Below are 27,386 nucleotides of genomic sequence, written 5' to 3' on the forward strand. Positions count from 1 at the left end.
TGTACAGTATATAGCAATAAGTAAGTAATGAGCCAGATGGGCTTCCAAAGACAGTGAACTGGAGCCTACATTTATTAATAACATATGCTGTAGTACTTTAATTTTTTTCTAATACATATCTTTTATTGCTGTTAGGTCTTACGTTGTCCTGTAACTCAGGTGCTTATTAAACGTACGTTTACAGCCTGGTGATGGCATTATCCTGGCTTTAACTGAGCTAGCCTGGGTAGCTTTTGGGGGTGAAAAAAGAGAGACTTTAATTAATTAACAGTATCCAGCAACTGGAGCACTTGGTCCCCAGCCTGGGAAGTAGTCAGATTGGATTACCCCTATTTTTGTTGCAATCTCTACCCAAGCAAGTCAGGGTAGGACAGGTCCAGAACCACATTATGAGTCTACAGTCTTACGCTGCCCTGCTGATGTTCCCTGTGCTACTTTATCCATGTTTCAATGTAAAATACATCTTTGTACAGTGCTAAAGGAATATTTCCTCATCTTTCTCAGCTTTGCCTCCCAGTTTACATATCCTCTCTCTTCTCTCCTCTGACAACCCCCAGGTTTTATTCCGTCTCAATTTCTTGGTTGTGGTACTGTGCATAGTGATGGACCGACCTTACCAATTCTACTATTTTGTGCCATTAGTCACTGTCTGGTTTATGATAATTTACGCTACCTTAGCTGTGTGGCCTCAGATTGTCCAGAAGAAAGCAAATGGTAAGATTTCTTTTTTTCTTTCTGCTATAAAACATGTATGTTATTACAATGATAACATAAAGAAATGGCATCGTAGATCTCAGTCTCTTTGTTAGTCAAAATATGCTGAACAGCGTCTCACCAAAATACAGTTTGTCATAGGTGAATTAGTTCAATTGAAAAATATAACAGGTGATGACTAAACTCTGCCTCTGGTTACAGTCAGATTAGAATACTTTTTAATAGGTTTTGATCATCAGGAATGTGTTTTGCAAGAATTGTAGTTTTACTGAATGGAAATGAGAACCAGAGGTTGCACTGACTGTGCTTGCTGGGGCTGGGGCAGTGTCTGTCATGCACTTGGGGTGCAATGTGAACAAGGAGTGTTTAGACTTTCTTGTTCTGTGTTGCCAAGGTGTCTGTCCAGCTTGAGCACCAATTCTGCTTTAGCTGGTGAAATAAGAACATGCAGCTTGCTATCCTAGTGTCTTAGGTTATATGAGCTATCAGAAGTATGTCTTGTCGTACAAATATTTTAAATAAAAATTGATGTGAAATCTCAGTTTATGTGTTGCAGTTAATTGAAAAGCTGTAAAGCATGTGGTAAATGCTTATTATTTAATTTGCCTAAATTAGAACTAAAACCTTAAGGGCCTTAAATCCTCATTCCCTATTGATGGAGGAATATCCCCATTTGATAGCCTGAAGATGTGACCATGAAATATAGCAAATATGTACCAGGAATAGATGTTGCAAAAATACACCTAAAGAATAGTTTTACAAGCTGTCTTGAAGGCAAATATCTTCAATTTTTTTTTCTACAAAGGCACTTCTCTTCCAGAAACAGAGAAGTTACTCTTGTGTACTTTGGAGCAATATTGTACTGTGAAACTAGAAAATCTTTCAATGGTGACTTTCAGTTGTTTATGATCATGTTTACAGCTGCCAGTTTATGTGGTCGAAGAGGGAGATGATCTCTGTTGCAATGCTGAGGTTTGGGTAGAGCTTAGTATCAGCTGACAGTTTTGAAAAGTAGTTTCTCAGTCTTGTTTCAATGAGATACTTGTCCTTAATGACCTGCAGTTGTACTTTGGAAAAGCTGGTATCTCAAAGTGTAATAATATTTACTCGTTTCACCTGACAAAAGGCAGGCATTTTTTATGTATATATTTATTTACATTCGCCTAGAGTAAGGACTGCCTGTGCAGAGTGTTTGGGAAAGCAGAGGTTTTAAAATAGTGTTTTTGTCTGAACACCTAAATTCTCTTCTTTATGTATTTTGTCCCTGTCTTAGACATGAGGCTTCATTTAGGCTTAATAACTTTTCAGTTGCTGAGAATGTTTATTTTAATGGCTGAAAGTAAAATTTAAATGTAGATAGTGATAAAATACTGCTGGAAATATTTGAACATTTATTTATGAATGGATCTATTACAAAGCATAGCTACACTAAATAATTGGCTGTTATTACTTAATGTGTCCTGGGGTTTTATTTTGAAACATTAATGACAGTATAATGATTAATTTATTTCTTCCTCAGGGAACTGCCTCTGGCACTTTGGCTTACTGCTGAAACTGATTTGCTTGCTGATATGTATATACTTTCTATCATATTCTCAGGTTTGTAAATCCTGGCTATATTTATCCTTAATGACCTAAGACTATATTATTACCTGTCTCTACTTTTTGATGTGCTCATAACTTGTGTATTTGCTCCAGTATCATAAATACAGAAGAAAAAAAAAATTAACCTTTTGATTTCTTCTCATATTTGAATTGGTGTGGGTGCTGGGAAAACCCACAACTGTCTGTCTTACTCATTGGTTTGTTATGTTTGACATATTTTCAATGTACTACTGTGAATATAGTAAATCTGAGGGCCTATGATTTTGGGTTTGGGGTGGGGTTTTTTATGTGCTTAGAGTTTCTGGGTTTTGCCAGCATGCATGTGGTGATATGGTGATAATTAAGTTCTGTGTCTCTTAGAGACCTGGTGTTGGCTTTGACACCACATCAAAAGATTGGTTCTCAGGCTAAATTAGCGACTCCCTGCATGCTGTAAGTGCAGCTGACAGAAGTCAGGACAGAGTTTGTCTCTCCAGGATCTTACAGAGGGGTTGTGTGGTTTTAATCCCTCACTGGTTTTCAGCCTGTTGAACTGTAGTCTTGGAGTGCATATTCCTTATCTGGAGTGCATATTCCTTATCACAACCTGTGGAATGCATATTCTTTATCACAACCTGTGGAGTGTATATTCCTTATCGCAGCCTGTTAATAGATCTCTCTCTGTGAGGAGCAGTACAAAATGGAAGGTGTGCAAATACCTTAAGGGGAGGCAAAACTCAAACTCTCTCTCATGTGAAGTTTTTTTCTTTTCCTTTTTTCCTTTTTTTTTTTTTTTGTGGGGGAAAGACTTCTAAAGAATCCTGGTTTTCACCTGTTGTTTTTCTAGTGCCATGTAGCTATGGAATAAGGGTAGAATAATATTAAACATGGTATTGATTTTAATTTAGTAAATACCGTTGATGTAGTGTTGATGCTTTTTCCATGTTTATCCTTTACAGGGTGCATTTGAGAAGATATTTTCTTTTTGGCCATTGTCCAAGTGTTTTGAACTGAATGGGAATGTCTATGAATGGTGGTTTAGGTGGAAGCTGGATCGCTATGTATGTAACATTTGCATAAATTTTTACTTGTCTTTTAAATGTATGTTTTAATTTGTGGGAAGAGGGAGGGTTGTTTTCCTTCCCTCCAGAGAAAACAAGTATTTGCCCCAGTGTTTAATGAAGGACTAAGCTGCACCCGCTTTGGTTTTGCAAATGTCTGTCATTATCATATTTAAAGCCTTGCTTAAAAGATGGAGGTTGATTTATTTGCTTCTGGATTAAAAAAAAAAATGAAGTATCTTGTCCTGAATCTGTCTTTTCTCAAAAATTTTACTGTGAAAATTTAACACCTGTAGCACTTCAGGCTGTTGAAAGACAAGGAAAATTACTGTGCTAGCTTTCTTAATAATACTTTTTGGAAGTTGTATCAGTTAAGGATATATTTATTTTAAGGTAACATATGAAACATTAAAATCAGGGTCTTGGTGCCCAAACCAGACTACTCTTGCATGTATTTTTAAATTATTTTCCACTGGGAAAGTGCTTTCCTTCCAATTGTTGATCCTGCAGTGTGGGGGAATAGAACAGGGGGACTTTGCTCTTTTTTCCTTTCCTTCTTGGCAAAGGGAAGTGGAGTTTCTAAGATGGAAGCTTTTAAATGCTGAACTTAACCCTTAATGGGATTGGTCCCACCTGTGTCCCCTGGGGCCTCTGGGAGGCCAAGTCTGGGTGGCAGAGTGGTGTCACACCGGGGCTGCCCGGCAGCAGCACACCCTGCCTGGCAGCCCGCGCTCGCTGCTGGGCTCTGTGAGCACTGTGGGTTGGGTGGTGCTGCTGAAGAGCAGAGCTCAAAATAAATACAGAGGGCGAGCACTGTGTGGGCCTGAAATGGCCTCATGCTGCCAGCTGATGAGAACTTGGCATAAGATTGTAAAACACTCTATTGAAGAATTGTGTCTGTGAGAGAGGGAAGCACTTGTTCTGCTTCTTGAATGTTTTCATCTGCCAGTTTGGGAGAAAGCCAGAGACTTGTGGTTTTTCCCCAGAGAAAGCTGTCAGAGTCTAGGACATCCCTCTGACTGCCCTGGCTGTCTCAGGACCCTGGCAGGGGTCTCAGAGACCTTGGCAAGAAGTTAGAAATATCTGTGGCTTCGATTTTAGCCTGTGGAAAATGCTGTCAATTTTGTATGAGGAATTACAAGTCACAAGGGTTTTAGTAGTGGGATATTTGAACTAACACAGGGTGGAAAAGTAGAAATTTGGGGTATTTTAGAATATAATTTAGGGGGTCAAGATGGAGGAATTTGGGCGTGTCCTAGCCTTCTTTTCCTTCTTCTTGTCTTCCATGTCTTGGTGTGATGGTGACACTTTCCTATTGGTTCAAGGTAGAGATTCACAGTCTAACATAGGTCATAGGTATTGGTAAAGAAATTGTGGACATACACACGTAGTTCTGAGTATATAATGTGGGAGCCGCCTGAGGCTTGAGGCAGATTGCCATGGCTTCCTTTCTGGACGGACCTCAGCAGGTCAGAGAAAGAATGTTCTAGATAAGGAAAAACAAACAACCTTGAAAGAGCAATCAGACACATTCCAGGCTCCTTCTTTGGCTGCATGGGCTAGGGAAGAAAAGACTCTTTACAATCTCAGGGTCACCCTGACCTTCACAGAACCCCAAGAAAAATCAACAAAAGCCTTTTCAGTGGTATCATAGATTGTAGAGGAGATAGTAGGTACTTGAAAGCTTCTTGAAATTTCATTGTTGTGTCTTTAATGCTCTCTGAAGCATTAGTAAAGGATATTTATTTGTAGGTTTTGAGTTGAGTTAAAAATGCAGTCTATGACTGTCTTGTGTAGAAAGTCTGGTTTTGTTTGCTTCAGTAAATCTGGGAAAGGACCTTTTTAAACATAGCTTTAAAACTACTTTATCTGGTAGCATTTCTATTAAGAGTTTATACCTGAAGTATTTGTAAAAGCCATGAAATATTAATTGCGTTCTGTTTGTCTTTTGCAGGTGGTTTTTCATGGGATGCTGTTTGCTTTTATTTATCTGGCACTGCAGAAACATCAGATGATATCAGAAGGAAAAGGAGATCCTCTTTTCTCCAACAGAGTTTCAAATGTTTTATTATTTATTTCAATTGTGTCCTTTTTGGTAAGAGTCTATTATAACCTAGTATAATCAGGTTTGAAAATATCTGAAAAATAAGTTTTTTGACATTGTTGTTTAGTCAGTAATATCTAACAAACCTTGAGAAATCAATTCTTTATCTGGAGGTATTTCAGCTGGGCTTTTCTGTACACTCCTACCTATCTACTCTCTAAAATATTTCTGTTCAGTCAGACGTAGATGAAAACATCATTACTCTTTCAGTTTATTTCAAAGCTTAAAAGAAAATTGGATCATAAAAATAACATGGCAGATAACACAGCTCTTATCTCCACACTTGATTGCTTGTCTATTTTTGATGAAAAAAGTTGTATTAAGAATTATTTGTCAGAGAAGTATTCATTAGTTGCAAAGAAGAATTTGAGAGAAACACGAAGGTTGTCATGTATTTTTTTTCTTTTAGTGTCCTGCATATTAGTGAACCAACTAATGCTAAAACAATTCAAGATATACTCTTGTTTCATTTTTATATGTACATATAATTGCTACACAGACTAATTTTTTAATATCTTTTAGACCTACTCTATTTGGGCTAGTAGCTGTAAAAACAAGACAGAGTGCAATGAGCTACATCCTTCTGTTTCTGTGGTACAGGTAATTATTAGTCCTTTTGAATACTGTGATAGACTCTAGTCTGTTCTTATTTGAGCTTTTTTAAAATATATTTGTGCTTTTGCATGGAATGTCAGATATTGAGCTTCATTCCCGTGTCTGAAAGTGAAAAAGTTAAGCAACATTAGTCAGTTTTTCATTGCCTTTAAGCACTGAAATTGCACACTGTGATTGTGGTTTCGATTTATCTGGATGTCCTTAGTGTAGGTTTCATATGCACCATTTAGATCCAAACCCAGCTTTTGACTATTTGCATAACAGTGGAAAAGAGGAAAGCTGTGGAAGAGAAGAAAGATGTAGAAAAGCAGGAGTTTTGGGGAGGTATTAGAGTAGGAAGCAACCTACGGGACCCTGTAGTCACTTCCAGGCAGAGAAGAGGTGTGCCACAGAGCCATGCATGTGGTTTTCTTAAATCTAGATGTTCCACTTCCATATTCCCTGCCCCACTATACCCCAGCTGTCTCATTCTGTGCCCTGTTTCTTTTCTCATTATTTTGTCCTGCTCTCTTGAGGGGCAGCAAGAGTGACTGAATTTTTAATATTATTTTTTCCATCTTGACACCCTCTCTTTAAAAATTGAGGGTTAACACAAATTTGTGGCCACCTTTATTTTAGGCTGGCATGGTGTAACATGTTTTGTGACCGTGCCTGGGGGGCATGTAGTAACACCTGTCAGCATCAAGGCCATGATTCTACTGGAGATGTAAATGTGACCTTCTATGCTGTAAGCATTTGTGTACAGTATCTTTACTTTCAATACAACTTTGTTAAGTATAAATGGCATGAATTTTTGTTTGGTTTATATTTTTATTAGCTTTTAAAGAAATTTTAATGCATGATGCACTTCACTTAGTGTAGTGAAAATAGATACACCTTTTATGTGTTTGTTTGGCTTGTCATCCACAGTCACTTTCTTTGTTGTACTTTTTTTTAAAAAAAACCAAAGATTTTAGCTTTCATCCTCATCAGGAACATTCCTGGATATGTCCGATCTGTGTATAGCTCATTCTTCGCCTGGTTTGGCAAAATTTCTTTAGAGGTGAGTAGAATGACCAGAAGTACAGTGAATTAAAACTTAGAAATGTAATGTGGTGTATTGTCTAGATTGGACTATAACACAGAGAAAACATTTATTGGTTTACTAATACTGCTGTCATGTTTGACCTCTTTTAGCGTTATAGCTTTGGTTGCACTTAAAATTTGTGGCTGAAATAGCAGTCTCACAGTAGCAAGCTTAATTTTTGTGCTGTTTTAGGGGGTGGGGTGATTTAAGGTTGTGAGAGTGGGGATTAAATGCTTATGTATGCTGTGAGATTTATGCAGTTGGAAGATAAAAATTTAGGCCAGTTTAAGAATTTGCATTAATTATACTTACTAGTGTAGGTACACTTAGAAATGTGTTTGTCCTAGAAAGCTTTTTGAGACTAATAAAGAAATGAAAATAAGCCCCTTCTTAATGCAAGTGTTACCTTGTTCCATTGCGTGTATATTTTGAAACAGTAGGAATTCTTTACTTTTTATTTTATTTGTTGTTTAGTGACAGTAAATGTGGCATTTTATTGTATTACTAAAATACATTTCTAAGAGAAGCTCATTGCAATACAGTGTATATGGAGTACAGGATCTTGTGGGCTTTTTAAAGGATCACATTTCACATTCCAGTTACGGGTGGGCTTTAGGTGCTGATCAGCTCCAAGGAGCTGTACATTCATCAGTAGGTGAAGCGTTCTCTGCTATTTGCCGGCATGTCAGTTCAGACCCTCACTAGAAAGACAGTAACAGAGGGAGGCAGATTCTTCCCTGCTCTGGTGGAATGTATCTAATGCTCTCCTGAGTTGTGTTTGGTTAAGGGCCAAGCAAATCCCCTGTGATTTAACAAGGTCATGGTTTTGTTTTATAGCAAAGAGAAGTGGAAAACAGCTTCTAACTTAAGCAGAAACATATAATTATTACTATTGCATCCATTGATGCAATAGTAATAATTTATGTTTCTTCGTAAGTAAAAGTATTTACATATATAAGTACTGTTAAACACTTTTTTTTTTTTTCTTTTAGCTCTTCATTTGCCAATACCATATTTGGCTGGCAGCAGACACAAAGGGGATCTTGGTGCTCATTCCTGGATATCCAATGTTTAATGTTCTTGTCAGCACTTTCATATTTGTGTGCGTTGCACATGAGATTTCTCAGATCACTAATGATCTAGCACAGATTGTGGTTCCTAAAGATAACTCAACTCTGCTGAAAAGGTTGCTATGCGTAGCTGGATTTTTTTCTGGACTACACTTCTTTTCAGCAATGCAAGATCAGTCAAGTCATTAACTTGGAAACTTTCTTCAGGTTTACTTTGTGTCTGCCTGAACAAAACTTCTCAACTGGAGGTACAAGAAGACATTTAAATTAAGCGTGTAGAAAATGTATATAGTGGAAATGTACATATTTTGTGTGGAAATAGCCTTCTCAAATAATCTGAGAAACAAGAGTGCACTGTACAGAATTGCATGTGAAAATGAGTCTTTTCTACTGGATGTTTGTTTCTGTTTACATATCTGTTGTAATGAGACATGACCCAGTGCAGTGGTTGAGCAGTATGACGAGCTCATGGCGGGATTCAGCCGGCGCTGGTGAGCCCAGGACGAGGGGCTGCGCTGTTCCCGCTGTTCCAGCGCCCGCCACGCGCAGCACGCGCTGCCGTCCCTCCGCACCAGGCAGCGAGGCCAGGGCGGCTGGTTAGAAATTAGTGTTTGGGGTGGAAAGAGTAATACGTGTTATATGAAACCCTTGATATGTGGAAGTAAGAAGTACTCATCAATTCAGTGGTTGAAGATTATATACAAGTTTACATAATGTTTTATGAGGGTTTTTTTAGAAGTTTAAGATGTGTTTAGCAAACACGATGAATTCTGAGACTGATTTTTTTTATAAAGAGAATTTGGGTTTTCTTCCTAAAGTTGTTTGCTTTTTCATAAATTTTTCACAAATTAATTTAACTGTGTGTAGTTCTGTGTACAGTCCCAGTCAACAAACAAATGAATAATTTTTAGAGATTCAGTTCAAGATGGGAAATTTTTGGAAGACCTTTTTCAGTCAGATGGAATCCCATCATATCCACTCCATCAGATCTTAGGAAAATGGTGATCTTTGACCCTCTCCCTGTGTTTGTAGGTGACCTTGAATTAGGTCTCACTAGGGAACTAGTGCCATATTCTCTGCTGTAATAACATTTTCATTTAAGAGGATGCAAGTCAGTCAGTTGGTATCATGAGGAGCAGGGATTGAGTGGTCAACTTCGTTGCATGCAGATGGTCGAGTCTCAGAATTACAAGTGAACTGAGATTGAAGCTGTTTGGAGAAAACTTTTTTCCCATCCTTTTCAGGAGTGCCCAATATTTGCTACTTATTTTTTCCTTTACCAAAAACCTTATAATTGAAAGAAACAGTCCTTCAGTGTGGCAGTGGCAAGCTATTGTTTACATTCTACTAATCAGTGAAGTTATGGACATTTCTTGGTTAGTTGTGGGTTTGGTTCAAGTAATAGTTTGACCTCTAATTGCTTTTTCATTTTATTATTCTTCTGATTATTTGTTAGCAATCAAAAATATGAGAGCAATATTCTTTTCCAAGCATATGTGCAATTATGTATGATTATGAACAACATGAATCCTAATTTGTACCATATATACTGTCACATGTATGTTTTTGTTCTTATCCCAGGTAAAACATTGAATTCAGTCTTGCAGCCAGGAATGAATGCAAAACAAATCTATGAAAACAATTACTTCAATTTTTATTTTTTTGTGTGTGGTGGAGAACAGTTTCTTTTAAAGAATGAGCAGTCATTCATCATAAAAAAAACCCCAAAAAACAAATCACTGACTTCCCCCAAATTCAGCAGTGTTACTAAGCCTGCCAGCTGTTTTCAAGATACTGGAAAGATATTCAGCTGTTTGTTCTGTGTGCATATTACTTCCAATGCTTGGGAATTCAACCTCATTGATCTATACATTTGAGTGACTGAAGGAAAGAGTGTAGGTGGACACGATAGTGGGGGATAGCAAGCATACCCTTCATCTATGCCAGTATTATGAGCAACAGGGAACTGTGAGCTTGAGGGATAGTTTTTGTTTTGTTCTTCACAACATAACTGTTGTAGATATAACTCTTATTTATCTGTTGTACAGACTTGTTTAAAAGATTTATTTTTAATGTTTGAAATAATGCACTTGTTTACTATTACTGTATGTGGGATAAATATATTTTCTTTTCAAGTTATGTAAAAATATGAAGTAATTTAAACATTAAATAAAAGTGCTGTGGATGCTTATTTTTGTAATGGGACCAGCATCATTTAAGTAAAACTCTCTATTGCTTGTCTCTAGCTGCACTGCAGTTCACTGTATCACAAACTAAGGCAGATGCAGTGCAGGAATTGCTCTGCACTAAATGGAACTGTCCCTGCTCTGAGGGAATGACAACTCCAGTAGCCAAAGCCAGCCCGGCGCTCAGGGGCCCTCAGCAGAACTCCACAGTGGAGAGGTCGGATACTTTTCCCTGCCAGGAACTCTGCAGCTGAGCTCTGCAGGAAAGCAGAGCAACTGACTCAGCTTTTCTTTGGTCTGGCAACAAAGAAACCAAGCCTGTCTTGAAGACTTGCTTGAGTTAAGGAATTTAGATTCACTCTCAGTAGAAGGGGATCCTTAAGCAAAGGAAGCACCAATCTCTTTAATCTTGTGACCAATGACAAGACACAAGGAAATGGCCTAAAGTTGTGTCAGGAGGTTCAGGTTGGCTATCAGAAAAGGTTCTTCACCCAGAGGGTGGTTGAACAGGCTCCCCAGAGAAGCAGTCATAGCACCAAAGCTGCCAGAGTCCAAGAAGCATTTGGACAATGCTCTCAGGCATGTGGTGTGACTTTTAGGGATGGTCCTGTGCAGGGCTGGGAGCTGGACTCAATGATCTTGATGAGTCCCTTTCCCAACTCAGCATGTTCTGTGATCCTGAAAGCTCCTGATTTTATAATCAGGGAGATATATAGTTCAGGTGTCCACTTTAGATATTAAGTGCAGCAAATCCTCTCCCTCCTCTCCAGTTAGGACACTGTTTAGGCATCGTCCCCAGCTAAACAAACCCTGCACCATTAGTTCCACCCCAGGTCTCAGACCCAGCCATGCAGTATCGTGGCTGGGACATTAAAAGCTGTAACAATGTTGTTCAGACACCTTTTTGTAAAATAATCAGGCAGCAACTTCACTACTTTGTGTTTTCAGTTTTATTACATTATACATTTCATGTATGTACAAAGAGAGGTGTAGGGCTTTCTGTTTAATTTGGTTGCAACTTAATACAATATCCATTCATATTGCCATCATGTAATGTTAAAAGAGGCTGTAAACTTACTGTCTTAATTATTACTAATTCTTTAGCCATTAAGTGTCTTTAACCAGCTTTATAAATCTATGCTTTCAGAATAATTGTTTTAATAAGTAAAAATAAATAATTTGTTAGTAAACTTACCTCAGATAAATGAAGATTTCAATCATAAAATAGTTCAGGTATTCTTAATACCCAAGTGACTTACATTATTAGATTATTTCCAAAATAGGTGGAGCCTGCACTGCTACAAATTCTTTATGCATGTATGTAACTTTTTATTTTCTTAAATATATTGGCACTGTTACATTAATACAAATAAGGTGGGAGCAGCTCAGCTGGTAGATCCATTGATTGTCATGTCATCCTGGAATTAACAGAAATTACTATAATTCATACCCAGAACTATTTACAAAGTTTAATCTTACATGGCATTAAAAATCATTATTTAAAATCCATTCCATTCATTTTGGTTTCAAAACACTGACAGCTGATACATCTGAAAATAGTAGTATAAACTAATAGAAACCAAATGCTGATTGTACTTGAAATTTTTTTACAGCTCGAAAATGAAAATGTTTAATTTACTATAAGCCTCAGTGTGCAGTTTAGTGATTTGCCTTTCATTTATATCCATCCAACCTGCCGGAAAGAAGTGGGGGGGTGTCTCTGAGGAGGCTGATTGACTGGTGAAGTCTCCTGCTACCTTGGATGAGGTAGGAAGGCATGATGGATGCCACTCGAAAAGTGAGTAGGAATGGCTCTTTATTCCACCTGTTTCAGGAACTGCCTTTAATTTCTCAACTTGAATGCCTGTAGCTTGAGCTACCTCTCCTGGTCCAACAGCCACCAGCGGGATTTGCTGCCATGTCCTGTGGGCTGTGCTGAGCATGCAGAGCAGCTCTGTAAACTGATACTGAAGGTTTGTCAATACACAAGCAGGTACCGCGTACTGAATACTGCTTATCTACTCTGCTGCCATAGTTATCATAGTTGGTGCTCAAAATTAGTCTAAAAAGCAGCTCAGGACTTGTTCTGTCTGCTGAAATCCTGCATTCAGGTCCGAGCCTACAAACACATCATTGATGCTTAAAAATTAATGTAAATTAAGGTTCTGTGTTTTGACAGAACTGGGTCATAACTGTAAAAAGAAAAAAACAAAGACAAACAAACCAAAAAACACAAAACCAACAGGAACTACTTTGGTCTTTTTACAAAATGACCTCTTTTTACAGATTCCTTTTATCCTCAGTCTTAAATTCCAAAATGACTCAAATTTCTCTTAGCAGAGACTTCAGGAACCTCAGCTAAGGAAATGTAGCCAGCACTTAGCAATTTTAAAGCAGACGCAGTTTTCTGCTTACAGTGCAATGTCCTGATGAGCATACAGCTTCTGAAAGAGAAAATATTACAGAAAAAAGACAAGGTGTAAGTGTCAGCTTAAAACAATGCCATGCTTTGAGGTAAAACCCCAAGAACTCTTGGTGTCAGCTGTTACAGCTGCAGACCCTGAAGTCCTGTGTGATGTCCTTAAATTGAAGATTTAAAGAAGCATCAGAAATTAATTTAAAAGCTGGTGAAGAGTGTCAGTAGATGAATAGTTGTCTATTGAAAAACATGGAAACCCCAGTTCAGATCCTTTTAGCAAAGTCCATATATTATTAAGCTTTCAGCTGCATGGACAAATGCCTCTCAAAGAAATCACTTCCCAGCAAAGTATGTGTTTAATTAAGTCCTTTTTAAGATGTGAAAATATAATCCCTGGTTTACTAGATATGTAATTCTCCCAAAACAGTCTGCGCTTCAAAATGAAAAAAAATGTGGTGGATATAAAAAATAAACAGCATTATGGCTCTTTATTATGAATACCACAAAAAAAATTAAAGAGTGTTTTTAAAGAGTTAGTCCAGGTATACTGTACCAAATTATACCATTGCTTATTTGCAGACATGAATTTTTGCCTAAAATAGTTTGTAGCAGTTTCTTCTAACATAACCAGGTGAATGAATGGAGAGATTTTAAATGCTTTATTGCTTACAAGTATTGAAATAGCTTAAATATCTGTTAAAAGAACAAAAACCTAATTTTTATAATGGCAAGTTTTAGTTATTTTCTCTGGGGGGTTCTTTATTTATTTTCCAAAAATAACTTTGCTCATTATATTTGGTAATCTCTAAAAAATTAATACCTAATATATGTGCAGTACTATTTCTGAGCCTCATCATGTGGCACAAGATTTCATACTTCTACTCTACTGCTTTTCCTGTGCAAATGTTAGGCAATTATATCATCCCATTAACAGTCTGAAATCCTTTCAATCTCTGAAGTTTTGATTTTCCTGTTAGAACTTTCAGGCGAGATCACAAGACAGAATAAAGCTTGATATTTATTAATACATATATATATACATATATATATACATACATACTTGTATATATATGTATGCATATATATACTTTAAAGATTACTTCCTGAATGTAACAAATATAAAAAGTTATCAGTGTTTACAAATTGTCAAAAATGTCCAAAGTACAAAAGGATACAGTACATCAGTTATATGGAAGTGATTGTACTCCTGGCACTGAAAGCATCATAATACTGTGGGCATGCACAATATACACCAGAAAAACGCATGCATCAACCAGAACAAATAAGGAAGTAAGACAATTTGCTGCCTTCTTCGATTACAAATTCATTGCTTCTGTTAGTTTTCTTTCCTCAGGAATACCATTTACCTGCAAAAGAGATGAGAATTTATATAATCCACCAGTGACACACGATGCTTCAACAATTCAACAGTACTGAATTGTCAACTATGAGCACAGCACATAAACAGTATTTATTATTCCTTTATCAACAGCCACACTGGAGAAACACTACAAGTACAACCTGGATCAAAAGACAACATATACATGACAAAGCATTCTTCTGGGAAGGGAGAGGGCTGGGAAAATATTGTTTAGCTAGAAATTTATCTTTCTATTTGGGATCTAACATACTTCATAGGGAGGCTGAGGCACAAACCAGAAAAGGTGATACATGGTGTACATGCAATATTTTGTCCTTCATGTTATAGGAATACCCTATAAGCTTTTTCATCTAAGCACCTTAAACAGTCATTGTGAATTCTGCCCTTTGACAGAGAGACAATTATAAAACCTAATGTATCTGTTCATATTGGAGACCAGTAGCAATTTTCATCACTGTAATAAACATTAGATGTGAGTGGTCACCTCTCAAACAATTCTTTCCCAATTCACTTTTAACTTTGTGAAATAGTCAAGTATGTCAGCTATTAAGTCTGCCTTTTTATATAAGGTTAAAATAAAACTATTCATTACAGGGGATTCAGATAGTTCCTGAAGTGGACAACAGTTATTATCCATGGTCTGCTCTTCAAATTATTAAATACGGTCTACTAAATATTTAAAATAGAAATTTCTTATTCACGGCTGTGATTGATAGTATGTTAAATTCCCTGAGTATATTACTGTTAGTTTTCTATAAGAAAGGAAGAGAATTTAACAATTAATGTCTCATTCTATAGGTTTTTTGGCCTTAGGTGTTCTGTTTCTCTAAATGTCTTACTTGAACAGATCAATAAAATTGATTGCTAAGTTTGTACTCATGCTACTAAAAAACTCTTAGTAGTGCCTGAATTTTGTTTTAAATCATAACTTTCTAAAAATCTAACATTCTGGCAACAGGAGTTATGGATATCCTTTCAGAAAAGCTGCAAAAGGCACATGCCATCATGTCATGGAAGTGCTTGCAGGGTCACCTGTACATCTGAGCTACAAAGCAAGGTGTCATTATAAACTAAGGAAAGAGGAGGAAACACCCTCTGTCCTAAACACATTCCACTACCCACCCCTGCTGGATTTCTGAGAGCTTGTCACAGGCAGCATCTGTGACGAATATGAAAGAACAGTTGTATTCTACAAAAATAATGTACTGCAGAAAATACAGACACAGGAGAATTTTTAAGATCTAATTTTACAGCAGTTTTTGAGTGTGATTCAAAAGTGCTAGCTTGTATTTCATACCTTTGCAAAAATGCTTCACTACTATCACTGTACAGTATTACCAGGTGATTTTGCATCTTATTTGCTGCAAGACAGACTGGAATTCTTGAAATGAAACAGTCATAGCAGAAGGGCAGCACTGTGTGGTACTTTTATTTTGCCTTCTAAACAGTGTGAGTGAGGAGAGCTGTGCTAAATGTCAACCCAAACCAGTGCCGGAGGCTCTGGATCAAGGCTTTGACTGCCAGGGTCATCCACCATTTCCAGCATATGTACAATGAGGAATACAAATGACAAAGCTACCAGAACTGCTATCAGACTTTTTATACCTGTGTTTTTAATTTCCACATAACAAAGCCCACATGGAGAGAAACAGCTATTATATACTTGCCTCAAATCTTTGAAATGTTGTCATACGAAATTCTCCTTTAATCCCCGAAAGCAGTAATGAAGAAGAAGGATTTTCAGTGAAAAGAAAGAGTTGCTTATGTAACTCCTAAGTTAAAACAAATCTTCTTGGAGCTGTAGTTCCCATATTATGTTCAAAACATATGTATCTCTCTAGAGTTTTGATTAAATATCTCTTTGAATATTTAAAAATTACACTTTGCCTCTACTTTTTCTCTGTGTGGTCCTTACCCCCTCTCACATGACTATGGCTGTAGACGTTAAGTAGAGAGGACAGTCAGCCTTAGTCTGATGGGTCATTCCTGAGCTCAGTCAGTACACGAGCATTTGTCAGAACGATATAAAAGTGATGACTATGACACAGGAAACCTGAAGCATGGATGTGCCTCACCACAGATTCCCTAGTATCAACACTTTGTCTAGTAACTGCAATAAAGAGCTTCTTCTTCAAAGCTTAACTAATATTGGTGGGAATTAGAAATTTAAATTTACTATCGAGTGTCAGAATCCAAACCATGTAACTGCATTTGGGAATCTGGCTGTAGCATCATCTAACAGAAAATTATTTATATGAGGTTTCTAAGTTAGCTGAACCAAATCCCAGCCTCTCATGCAGAATCCTAACGTATCATTTCTTCCTTGTTTAATCAATCCCATGCCAAAATTTTCACTGATGTATCAAAAAAAAAGAATTCTAGAATGACAATTCTTTAGCACTTTACTGTATTTGAAAATTATTTTCACTGTCCACTGTATACATTTTGACTAGTGTCTTCTCCACACTGTTCACTTAATAATTACAGTATTTTCTGAGTACTGACCTGCACTCTGCTGCTGTGGAATCTGAGTCTGATGTGGCAGGTTCCTATAAAAAACCATTTAATATCTTTAATGCTTCCATACAAAGTCTGAAGTGTATTATGATGAACGTTCAGTATTTACACTTCATTTTTTTGCTTACGAAGCAATAATCTATTTTCACTATGCAAATACAGATGTCCAAAGGTTAGCCATGACCATGAAATAAAGACAGTTAATGTTAAAGTAGGTCTTATTTCACTTGTCAGCTACATTCAAAGGCTCAGTCTTGGTGAAATGCCAGAGGCTACAAGAGTCACCATGGGTTTCTGTAAATGAATATTCCATATTCCGTGAATACAGCAAAGTAGACAGCATTTACAGTGTAGTTATTGGCTGTGGAATGGATGGTCAGCCACTTCTATGTGTCAGACCAGTTCACTTATCAAGGCAAAGTTGCATTTTTGTGCCCTGCTTAAGTGTCTATTTTAACAGCTCCCAGACAGAGGTGTTTTTACAGAAAGGAATTAAGAATTGCAATGTAGGTGAAGCAGATAAATACCCTATGTACAACTCAAGAAAGCTTTTGGTACAAAATTTGGCACTCCAGTCATAAAGACTGCTATTCTGAATAGAGAAGAAGCTGTAAAAGATGGGGCAGAGCACTTTGCAGCACTTGTACAAGGAATAATTTATACATCTGTCCTTTCTGGAGAATTTAGCTTCTGGGACAGGGAGAAGAAAACACTCCTGCAGCATGGATCTACACTGTGAAGGGAATTTAGGACAAGCATGTGTAAATTAGGGCTTAGTTAGAGCTGGCACAGGACCAGTACCACTGGGGCCATGCAGGCCTGCCAGCAGAGGAGGCACCAGCTGGAGCTGGTGTTACAGCACAGCACTGGAAAACACCAGCCACTTCTGAGACCACTGCCTCAGGTCTGCTCAGCCACAGGCACCTCAACCAAACCCTTCCAGAAAAGCCTCTTTGCTATGGACTCTATGGACTGTATGGACTTTTCTGAATTAGAACATGTGCAAGCATTGGTCTGCCTCACCAGTATCACTGAGTGAAACTTAGTGTCTCCCTCACACATAAATGAACTCTAAGGAATGAGAATTAATTATTTTTCTGGTTTCTGTCTTGGAAAGAGAGTGGCAACAATGAAAATGGGAGAGAGCTATGAGCATTTTTCTTGGCAAGCCTGAATTATCTGTGTAATGGAGTATGTTCTTCTGTTCAATGTCAGCGTTTCAAACACAAACCGTGTGTGACAAGTACATGCTTAACCACTTAAAAAGTCTGGATTTTCTGGTATAAAACTAACAGAAATTTTTGGTGGTTAGTTTTAAACCAGAACCCTGAACATATGGGCCAAGAGACAGGGTGTCTAAAATAGAACAGTTTTAATTGATTTTTCTGTCAAAAGTAGTTCTTCTCCAAAACATGCAGAAATCTATCTGTTCCATGCCAAGCCTCTTGCAAGCCTGCAGACTGAAAGCCAGCCATTTAATCTTATAAAAGAAGGCCTTTCTTCCTGCTGGAAATGCCACCATAAGAGCAATCTTGAACTGGAGAGTCGTTTCTGAATCCTGCCACAGTGAACACATTTCGGAGGACAAGCACCGAACGCCCAGCGAGGTCACGCAGCACAGTGAGCACTAGGAACAGAAGTGAGTGTGAGCACTTACTGCTGTGTCTGCATCAGAGGCATGCTGGTGTTGTCGTAGCTGTCCGTGTGCAGGGCCGGGACGATCTCGCCCGTCACGGGGTGGAACACGGGCAGCGTGGAGAGCGGCCATGCGATCTCTCTGTTCTTGGACATGTCACGAAGCTCTTTGGTTGATTTCTGTATAGCACTGTGGTGCACCAACTGGATGCTGTGTCAGAAGGAAATAAAACAGTGAACACATACTTTAAGTACTTTTATCAAAACAGGGAGAATTTTGCAATTTTTATTATTATTAAAGTACAAGGACTTTGATGCATGCTACAGGCTACAGTTGAACAATTACAATCTTCACATAGCTAAATTAATAAATATTTATTTAATTTTTTAAGGCGGTAATTATTCCATTAGATTTTTCTCTCTGAATCGATATTTTTCATAGGATTCAAGACTGTGCAGTTTGTGGCTGATGCTCCATTTATTTGCTGCAGTTAAAGTTTTGGTTAACTCCTGATTCTTGTGGTAGATTCATAAAAGCTCGTAAATTAATTTTAAAACACTCCATATTATAGGCACTGGATACCTTCCAGGATATTTCTTCTCTTGTTCACTGCCCTTAAGAGACAGGTTGGAAAGTCCAATAACCAGGAGTATTAATTTCACATTACCATATTTATTCTAACAGCACTATTTTATTTTGAATTACAGTCTTTAATTTCAAACCCTTTTTATTCTGATCTTCTATCCTTGCCAAGACTCTGATTTAAAAGCAGCTTTCACATTTATGAATTAAACCATGAATTAGAGAGAATGAAAGAAGATTATGACACATATGTATGAAGCATGACAAGCTACTGAGAATGAAAATTAAATGGTAAAAGAAAAATAACAGGAAAGAAGACACTTACTCTGGTGTTTGCATGTTTCTCTTTTCCCTAAAAACAAAACAAAATTTATGAATTAAATAATAGCATTGATAGTTGGAACATTAATCTATCTGATGATGAAAACAGTACATGATGTAGAAATGCTGACAAGGTTATTGCTAAACGCAACTTGGCAGCATTTGCAACAGGGTTTATGATGAGGCCTTGATGAACGCACGTAGAGAGATGTGATAGTGGTGACAGACACACGCAGACACATACACAGGGAAATGAAAAATGCAGGTTAAAGAACAAGCTTCTGGCTAAAAGAAGTTCTGTGACAAAATGAAATTGTAGTTTGTGTCAGAAATGGCAGAAATCACGTTACTTGCTGCTTTCCTTTTATGTGTTTTTCTTTGATAATGTGTCTAAATTCAGTTAATCTCCTCAACCTAGTTTATGTTATGAAAGTTAGCATTTTAGAAATTACTTTATATTCTCCTGAACCAATGATCCTTTATTAGTATTTTATTTGCTGGGGGCATTTTGGAGAGCTGTGCACATGTGGAGATTTTGGGGAGTTTTGTGCATAAGTTGGAATGTTTTAACCCTTTCTAGAACAACTAAAGGCCCTACATCCACTTGCTTGGAAATTAGTGCACGTGCTTAAGTGTAAAATAGTTCAGTATTACAAGCAGATACCTTTTGGCCTGTTTTAAATGTTTATAATGAACTGAATGGAGATATTCTAACAAATAACCTTCTATACATTATAACCTTAGAAAAATCAAGAGTTACTTATTAGCATTTTAAAGTACTCACACTCCTTCCCGTCGGCAGCACATGATATAGGCAAGTATTAGAAAAAGCACCAGTGCTATTGCCGAGGGCACTGCCAGTGTAATTAGGAAATCCGAGTAATAGTCTCTGCTTTTCAGTGTATCAGAAGGTGGCTTGTATTCTCCACCATCAGGTAATATTCCCTCTCCACGGATCACTTCCTGAAAGGTGGAAACTTGTTTTGTATTGTCAACCTGATACCCAGGGAAAAAAAGAAGAAGAAAAAAAGAATATTAAACAACAAAGTAACATAATGTAAAAACAGGCAGGCATTTAACTAACCATAACATATAAGAAGATCCATACTATTCATTTTACAAATTCTATGCAATTTAATCCAACCACTTTTTTTTAAATAATAGAAGCTTACATTTTATGAAGCTTCTGATCAGTGTGATAAATAATGTCATAAAGTTACTACTCTCTTTTGTGCCTAGCAGAGATACCCTGTCTTTTACAGATTAGTTTTAGGCATATATCACACAAACAGTATTTGAGTACAGATTCAGGAGACATCTTTAGTGCAAACTAATTAATTGATTCTGATTTCTTTTTGATTAATTAATCCATTTCTTACTAGTCTTCCTAAATAACAATACTGTCCTCTCTTGTATAAAGGTGGCAAAAATCACATACCTACAATGTTCTTCCTCCTCCTTCTTCATATTACACATTACATACAGAGCTCAAACAAAAACAGTTCATTGTCTCCCTCACACATATTCAATTAGCCTCCAAAAGCTGCATTCCTGGTCACAATCTTTGTGTGTGTTTGTCTGTACCCAATGATCCGAAATACAAACCTCTTTTGCTGCTATATTTCCTATTGCTTTTGATTGCCATTCCGAGATGACTTAATTTTCTGCATCCTTTTTTTTGTTATCTTCAGCTAAATGTTACCGTCAAATTTCATCAGTGCTACCTTTAAGATCATTAATCTCCAGATCATTAATACAAATAAAATATATTTGCTTACATGCTTGACCTTTTGTCTGACTTTTCATTGAGAAATCTTGCAAATGATGATCACTTCTTTATCATTTACACTTCAAGTCATAAAATGCTGTTTTACAGCTTAGGCAATGGGTGAAGAGATTTTTATGAAATTCCAGAAATCCTGCTGAGCTTCAAATGTGTTCTTGCACACATGCACACACACACATATATATGTGTTTGTTTAACAAAAATTGATGCATTCTCTGCTCATTAATTCCAGAGTATCTTCTATGTTAGGTACACTGAGTTCCATCTGGCTGCTTAGCTGAATCTCAAATCCTAACAATGCACAAAAAATATCTACTTATTGATGTGACTGACAGAGGTCCATACACAGTGTGAGAGCAAGCTGTCAGAGAGCATCTGCAAGTGGAGCATTTATTACATTGCCCATCCTTGCAGAATGTGGGACCCCCCAAATTTTCATACACTCTTTATTTGGGTGCTAACTGCCAACACCACCTCATAAACAGTGTGAGGATGAGGACATTATGGTTCTATTTTCTATTACTTGTTTAAATTGTGGATATGGGAAACAGAGCTCATCTCCCAGCCCATAGATCTGGGGAGAATTCCTGTCTCTCAGCTTGCCTTCTGGAAAGCAGACTGTAGGGAAGCTTGGCTCCCTTTTCCCTCTGATGCAGCAGGTTACAGCAGAATTGCTGCTGGCAACAGTAAACACCCCTAAGACAGTTTAAATTCAGTTACTGTGGCACACAGCCAAAACAAGTGCTGAATTCCAGAAGGTTGTGTTATAGCTGCTGCAGAAATAACACTTCTCTGAAAGCCTGTTCCTGTTATACATCCCAGGGTGATCTCTGCTTTTCTCAAACCAGCATGACAATGCTGCTCCATGATTAGTTTATGAGCCACTGCCACTATCAGGCATTTTTTTCTGAAGAAGTACTCTAACCAGCTTCTTTTCCTTCTGCATGGGCACAGCTGACTGTTCTTGCATTAGTGCACTATCCCTCTGCTGCTTCTTTTAAAATTCAGCCTGTTTTCCAAGACTATTTCTCCAATTTCTCAAGAGCTTTCTGTCCTTCAGTGCACCTGCAGATCCTTTCACTTTCATGGGGAACTACATATTTAATAAGCACATCCCATCATCCACCTATTAATGAGGAATAGCCAGGAATTATTCTTAATTCTGCTATGATTATGGCTACCAACTAGCTCTCCACTATTTCCTAGCTTCATCTAGGCCATGTTCCTGAGCTTGCTTGTGAGACAGTATCAAAAAACCTTACCAAGAAGGAATGACATGGGCTGCTCCACCTTGTTTTGACTTCTTCCTTGTAGAAGGAAATGGAAGGCTTGATATAGTTTGTTCTTGCCAAAGACCAGCTGCCTTCTGCTATTTTTCAGGTGCTGGTATTACTGTGTACACCTGGGCTTTTAAAATTTCTCAATGGAAAGCCAATAAAAAGCAAACAATCTGGGTATTCTTTTGAAACAAGTATTTTCCAACCTTTTAGAACCTTTCCTAATTTATAGTGTATAGGCAGAAAAGACTGGAAGTTACCCAATCAGTTTTGTGTATGAATACCTTTCCTTATACTCAATAAGTTTTTTCCATCAGTGTTTGATACGTCCCTTTCAGCTTCCTCCTGGGTAATGTCTGAAGCAGCTCAACAACCATCTAAGTTTATTTTATATACCTTCACCATCATTGTTCAGATTTATCTGAAACATTCTCTTCCAATACTTTATTATTTCTTGATGTTCCTTACAGGAACTAAAAAAAAACAACCTTAAAAAGCCTCCCTGGGAATTATTCTCCTTTCATGGCAAATAGTCTAGTGTTTGGTTATCTTTTCTCTTGCATTTGACTGTGAAGAATGGTCCTATTTATTATTTAATTAGTCAGCATTACTTTCATTCCTTTTTCTATTTAGTTTTTAACATAAAATATGTTTTAGACAATATTCAGAAACAGTTTTTTAACAGTATAGCATTAATTGTCAGTGGAGAATCAGTATCTGAGAAAACATGTATATATGCACACACTTTTTAGGGAAGTGTAATCAGCAGCATCAGCACTCTGAATTAATGAACTAAAAATATCAGGAACAATAAAGTGGAATTGGTAACATTGTCTGACCAAACTGGCAAAACTCTTACCTGTACTTCTACAAACATCATTTTTATGCAATACTAAAATAACTCACCAGAGAGATTTTACACCAGTCAATATGGAATTGAGTACGAAATTTTTTATCACAGGTTATTACAGGCTCCATTTCTTGGCTGCACCTCAGCTGATTTTGTGGGTTTTCCACTTCTCGTAAACACGAAGAGAAAGGAACATCAGCCCCAACCATCACATACACACTGCAGAAAGAGATGAGTGACAGACCAGCAGGATGTCTCACAAATCCCCAAAGGACAATCATGTACTCTTCCAAATATTATTGCTGTACACAGTAACATTCAGCTGTTATTTAAAGACTTAAATTACTTTTTAAAATAATTTTCCTTCATACTATACTTTTATCTCTTTAAGCATACAGGTAACAGACTGAAATCAAGGGACTTTCCTAGCTGGTCATTACAATATATTCTGTTTTACTTGTTAATGCAAATGTTTCAATACCATCAGTTGTGCCAATTTCTATGAAGCTAAAGAGCTTTGAGTGTGGCTTCCTCATGTAAGTAAATGAGTACTATTTTTGAAAATTGTATTACAATAGCTTCATTTTGTTTTAAGGAAATCTTTAATCTTACTCATCACAGATTTTTTAGAGTTTCTTCCCATGTTTTTAAAATAAATTCACAATAACTAGTTATTGCTAAACCTAATACAGATATGAACATGCTAACCCCCAGCTGCTTCTGAAAGATGCCATACTGTAGCTATGCACAGCCAACAAAATTTGCTTCAGAATACTGAAAGCTGAAGGTAAACCTAATACTTGATTTAGCATTACTGTACATAAAATAAGAGCTACGGCACTGATTGTATTATTCATTGTCATATTTAGTATGGAACACTGCTGCAAAATAGTCTGCCACACCAGGTTATAATGTACCAATGGATTCTGAAACAGAAATCAGGTCCCAGTTGCCACTTGTTAAAGTAGGCATTATCTAACTAAATATTTGAAGTGTAGCCATTTTTATTAAGTGACTCTGTTATTACTCTGGCTAGTACAGAAGTCACCTTCCTTCTTTAAATATGCTTAAAAACTCCAGAGACACAAAAAGGCTCTGAAGAAGCCAGTATTTTCTGCACACATCTTGTATTTTGAACCTTTGTCCCTTTCTTAGATACTATTTGACTCTGATTTATCCAAAATTATCTAAAAATCACTTTCACCAGGGAAAAGCACTGTCAGAACCATATTTGAAAAAATTGAATCCTTACTAGTTTTCTATTAAATACTGTTCAGAACAGTATCTATGGTTACAAATCACAACTGGAACCAGTCCATTCCAGCAGTTTGCATTCAGTAACCTCAGCTCCCCAGACATCTTACAACTTTCTGAAGAAAGTCAATGGTGCCCTTGAATCACATAACTAACTCAGTGAGTACAGCTAAAAATTGCACTGTTACATGCAAACTGCTCTCAGAAATTGAAGTGTCTCTGCTCTATCATAACTTGCTTCAAAATTTTGAGTTTAATGAATTTGGAATGGTTAAAAATTTGAAAAGCATGGCAAGTGACTACTCAGAAGTAAAACTGGGATTACAAAAAAAACATATTTACTACCAACTCATTTATAATTAATGGAATTTATTAGTATTCCTTAATTTATAACATCCATATATAGGAACTGTGCCCTGTTGTAGTGTTTTCTAACACAAACTCATATTATAACTGGGGCTCAGAACATGAGTAAACTTTTCATATCTAATTCTAAAACATAAAACAGCAACTGTAAATTATCTAGAAAACTTGAAAAAATATTAGGCTTCTGAGTAACACAAGAAAAAAAAAAAAAGTGAAGCAAAACCATCATATGGACACATGCTTACCCCTCTTTCATGTCATTAATGGGAAGTGGAACTCTCCCTCCCCTGTCAAGGGCTGAAGTAATGTTTATAGCATTCAAGCGTTCTGGCTGCCATACATTTTTCACTGCTCCTAGGAAGTCACCAAGAACTTCACTTGCCAACATTTCTTCTACATTCATATTTCTTATGAAGAATTCCGCTTGATATGGTAAAGGAAAATCTACTTGTGGTGAAAAAGAGTGTTGCATTAAACAAAGGCTCCATAAATCCAAAAATAAATCTTCAAAATATCAGGAGTAATGATTAATAGAACTCTTCTTTAAGATTGATACACTTTTTCAAAAAGCTTGTGTTTGAATTAGCTAATTTTGAATTTATTGTGATTATGTTTAATTCAATAGAGTACCATTAGCTGCTACTTGAGCTGAAAGCCTTCAGTTATTTATCAAACAACAGGGAGATGAAGAAACAGACTAGAGGATAAGAGTCTCTGTTGGTAAAACTTCATTAAACAGATATGATTACATGACTGCTAATTTGGGGGTCAAAACCAATCTGCAGCAACAACGGATTCCAACTTGTGACACTCCAGAATGTAATTGTGATAAAGAGAACTCATTTTAAGGTCCAAACGTCTATATATGCCATAATCTGTTGTTTTCTGACTCTGCCTACACAATTGTTTGTTGCATAAGGTACACAGAGAATGAAGAAAACTAAACAACATACAGAAAGAGTGAAATCATTCATGTAAGGTCCCTTTGAAAAGACAAGGGAAATTTTTAATTAGGAGCAGTTTAATGAAAAACAAAGATACAAACATTTTACTGTGAGGGAAAAAAACATTCTTGAATGACAGAAATAATCTGGATTAAAAAATCAAAATTAATTAAAGCAAGAAAAATTCTCTTACTTCTCCCCTGTGCCTCTATGTTTGGTTCGAACACCAGACAACTATTTTACAGTATTTATCTTCAAAAGCAGAAGCCCGTAAGAGGGTTTAGCTGATTTTCTGATAGTTAAAAATACAACCAGCTATATTCTGTACATACCTTCTGCTGACATTATATTAATAATCAAATTGTGTCTCGCTGTTTCAAAGGTACGCCTGTTGTACGCAGTGATCTAGAGTGAAAAAGATAACAAAACAATGCAAAAATGAAAATTATGTAAATGAAACATCTGTGAAAGTTAAATTGAAAACTTTGAAATACTTAGCAATTTTAAGTACTTTGCCTCCTTATTTTGAAACCTATGACCATTTATTCACTAATACAAAATTTGAAAGGTAAGGTCAATTTATTTAATGCAGTACTACCTTCAAGTCAGGATACTGGAATTTTCTTGACCAGTCTATAGCCAAATAAAATTAATGAATATGTGAAAATAATATATTTTGGTCCTGATAGAAGTGTTCTGCCATACATGTGTATTCTTTCTCTTCTGTTACCTTTAAGAACACCATAAGGACAGACTGGTTTCTCCATTTCCCCACACAGCCTCCAATCCCCCCCCCCCTCCATCAATACTGTAAGATCTAAATTCATCAATAGCTCCTAGGAAACAAACTACATGGAGAGGTTTTTTGAAGGAAAAAGAGTTGTGATGCCAGGAATTCCCATCTTTGGGGCTGCTATTGAGTTTTAGCTCTGGTCCCAGTGAAGTCTCACTCCATGCATGGATTCAAAATAATGCTACAATACACGTAGATTTTTCAAAAAATCCTGGAATTTGAAAATGTAGGGGAAGTGAAAACTAGAAGGTAGATGAAATATTTGTGACTCTTATTTTTTGAAACATACATCTTCATACTAAAAGATACTAATCTAAAAGTTAAAATATCTAGGATACCTGAAATGCATACAAATTATTACTTCTCAGTGGTGACTGTACTCCAAGGTTGTACTATGATTAAGTGATCATTCATAAGAAATACAGAACAAGGCTGGATATCAGTATAATTAAGTATTATCTTCTCTACCTTTTTATCCTTGCAAGGTGATAAATCTTTCATGAAATAAACTGAAAAAAACTAATTTTCTTTCTAATTTTAGATTTCAGTTCACTCATTTCAAGAGCCAAGGAAGGCAAAGGAGTGACAACAGTGACAGAACTATGTTGTTTCTCAGCAAACAGAGCCACAAACCACTGTGACACTGTGACACAGTGGCTATTAAATAAATAACAGATGTTGCACTTCTTTTAAAGGATTTGAAAGGAAAGGAAAAATGCTGTGAAGTATCTGCTGCAGGTTTGTTTAAGTGACAAGGGAAAAGCTTACCCAACACAATCAGATCTCATTTAACATTACAATTTCATTATAAAATTAACAGAAAATAAAATTGAGATTTCTCTAGTTGTAATTCTGCTAAT

At 36.8% G+C, this 27,386-nt stretch overlaps 2 protein-coding genes across 2 annotated transcripts in view; one reads left to right on the forward strand and one right to left on the reverse strand.

The window, feature by feature from the left end:
* CASD1 (CAS1 domain containing 1) overlaps window positions 1–10,405 on the forward strand; it is a 29,115-nt gene extending 18,710 nt beyond the window's left edge. The window contains exons 12-18 of the mRNA XM_030264678.4: window positions 558–714; window positions 2,234–2,313; window positions 3,258–3,359; window positions 5,314–5,454; window positions 5,986–6,063; window positions 7,028–7,120; window positions 8,137–10,405. Of these exons, the coding sequence (XP_030120538.4) occupies window positions 558–714; window positions 2,234–2,313; window positions 3,258–3,359; window positions 5,314–5,454; window positions 5,986–6,063; window positions 7,028–7,120; window positions 8,137–8,403 (918 nt within the window). The 3' untranslated portion in view covers window positions 8,404–10,405. The remainder of the gene's footprint in view (window positions 1–557; window positions 715–2,233; window positions 2,314–3,257; window positions 3,360–5,313; window positions 5,455–5,985; window positions 6,064–7,027; window positions 7,121–8,136) is intronic.
* A 3,419-nt stretch (window positions 10,406–13,824) lies between these two features.
* The window catches only part of SGCE (sarcoglycan epsilon), a 30,043-nt gene continuing 16,481 nt past the window's right edge, over window positions 13,825–27,386 (reverse strand). Inside the window, 9 exon segments of the mRNA XM_030264679.4 lie at window positions 13,825–14,186; window positions 15,868–15,902; window positions 16,706–16,749; window positions 18,375–18,563; window positions 19,261–19,287; window positions 20,041–20,252; window positions 23,226–23,388; window positions 25,035–25,233; window positions 26,066–26,138. Coding sequence (XP_030120539.4) covers window positions 14,136–14,186; window positions 15,868–15,902; window positions 16,706–16,749; window positions 18,375–18,563; window positions 19,261–19,287; window positions 20,041–20,252; window positions 23,226–23,388; window positions 25,035–25,233; window positions 26,066–26,138 — 993 coding nt within the window. The 3' untranslated portion in view covers window positions 13,825–14,135.

Source organism: Taeniopygia guttata, chromosome 2 (assembly GCF_048771995.1).
Source record: "Taeniopygia guttata chromosome 2, bTaeGut7.mat, whole genome shotgun sequence".
Taxonomy (NCBI): domain Eukaryota; kingdom Metazoa; phylum Chordata; class Aves; order Passeriformes; family Estrildidae; genus Taeniopygia; species Taeniopygia guttata.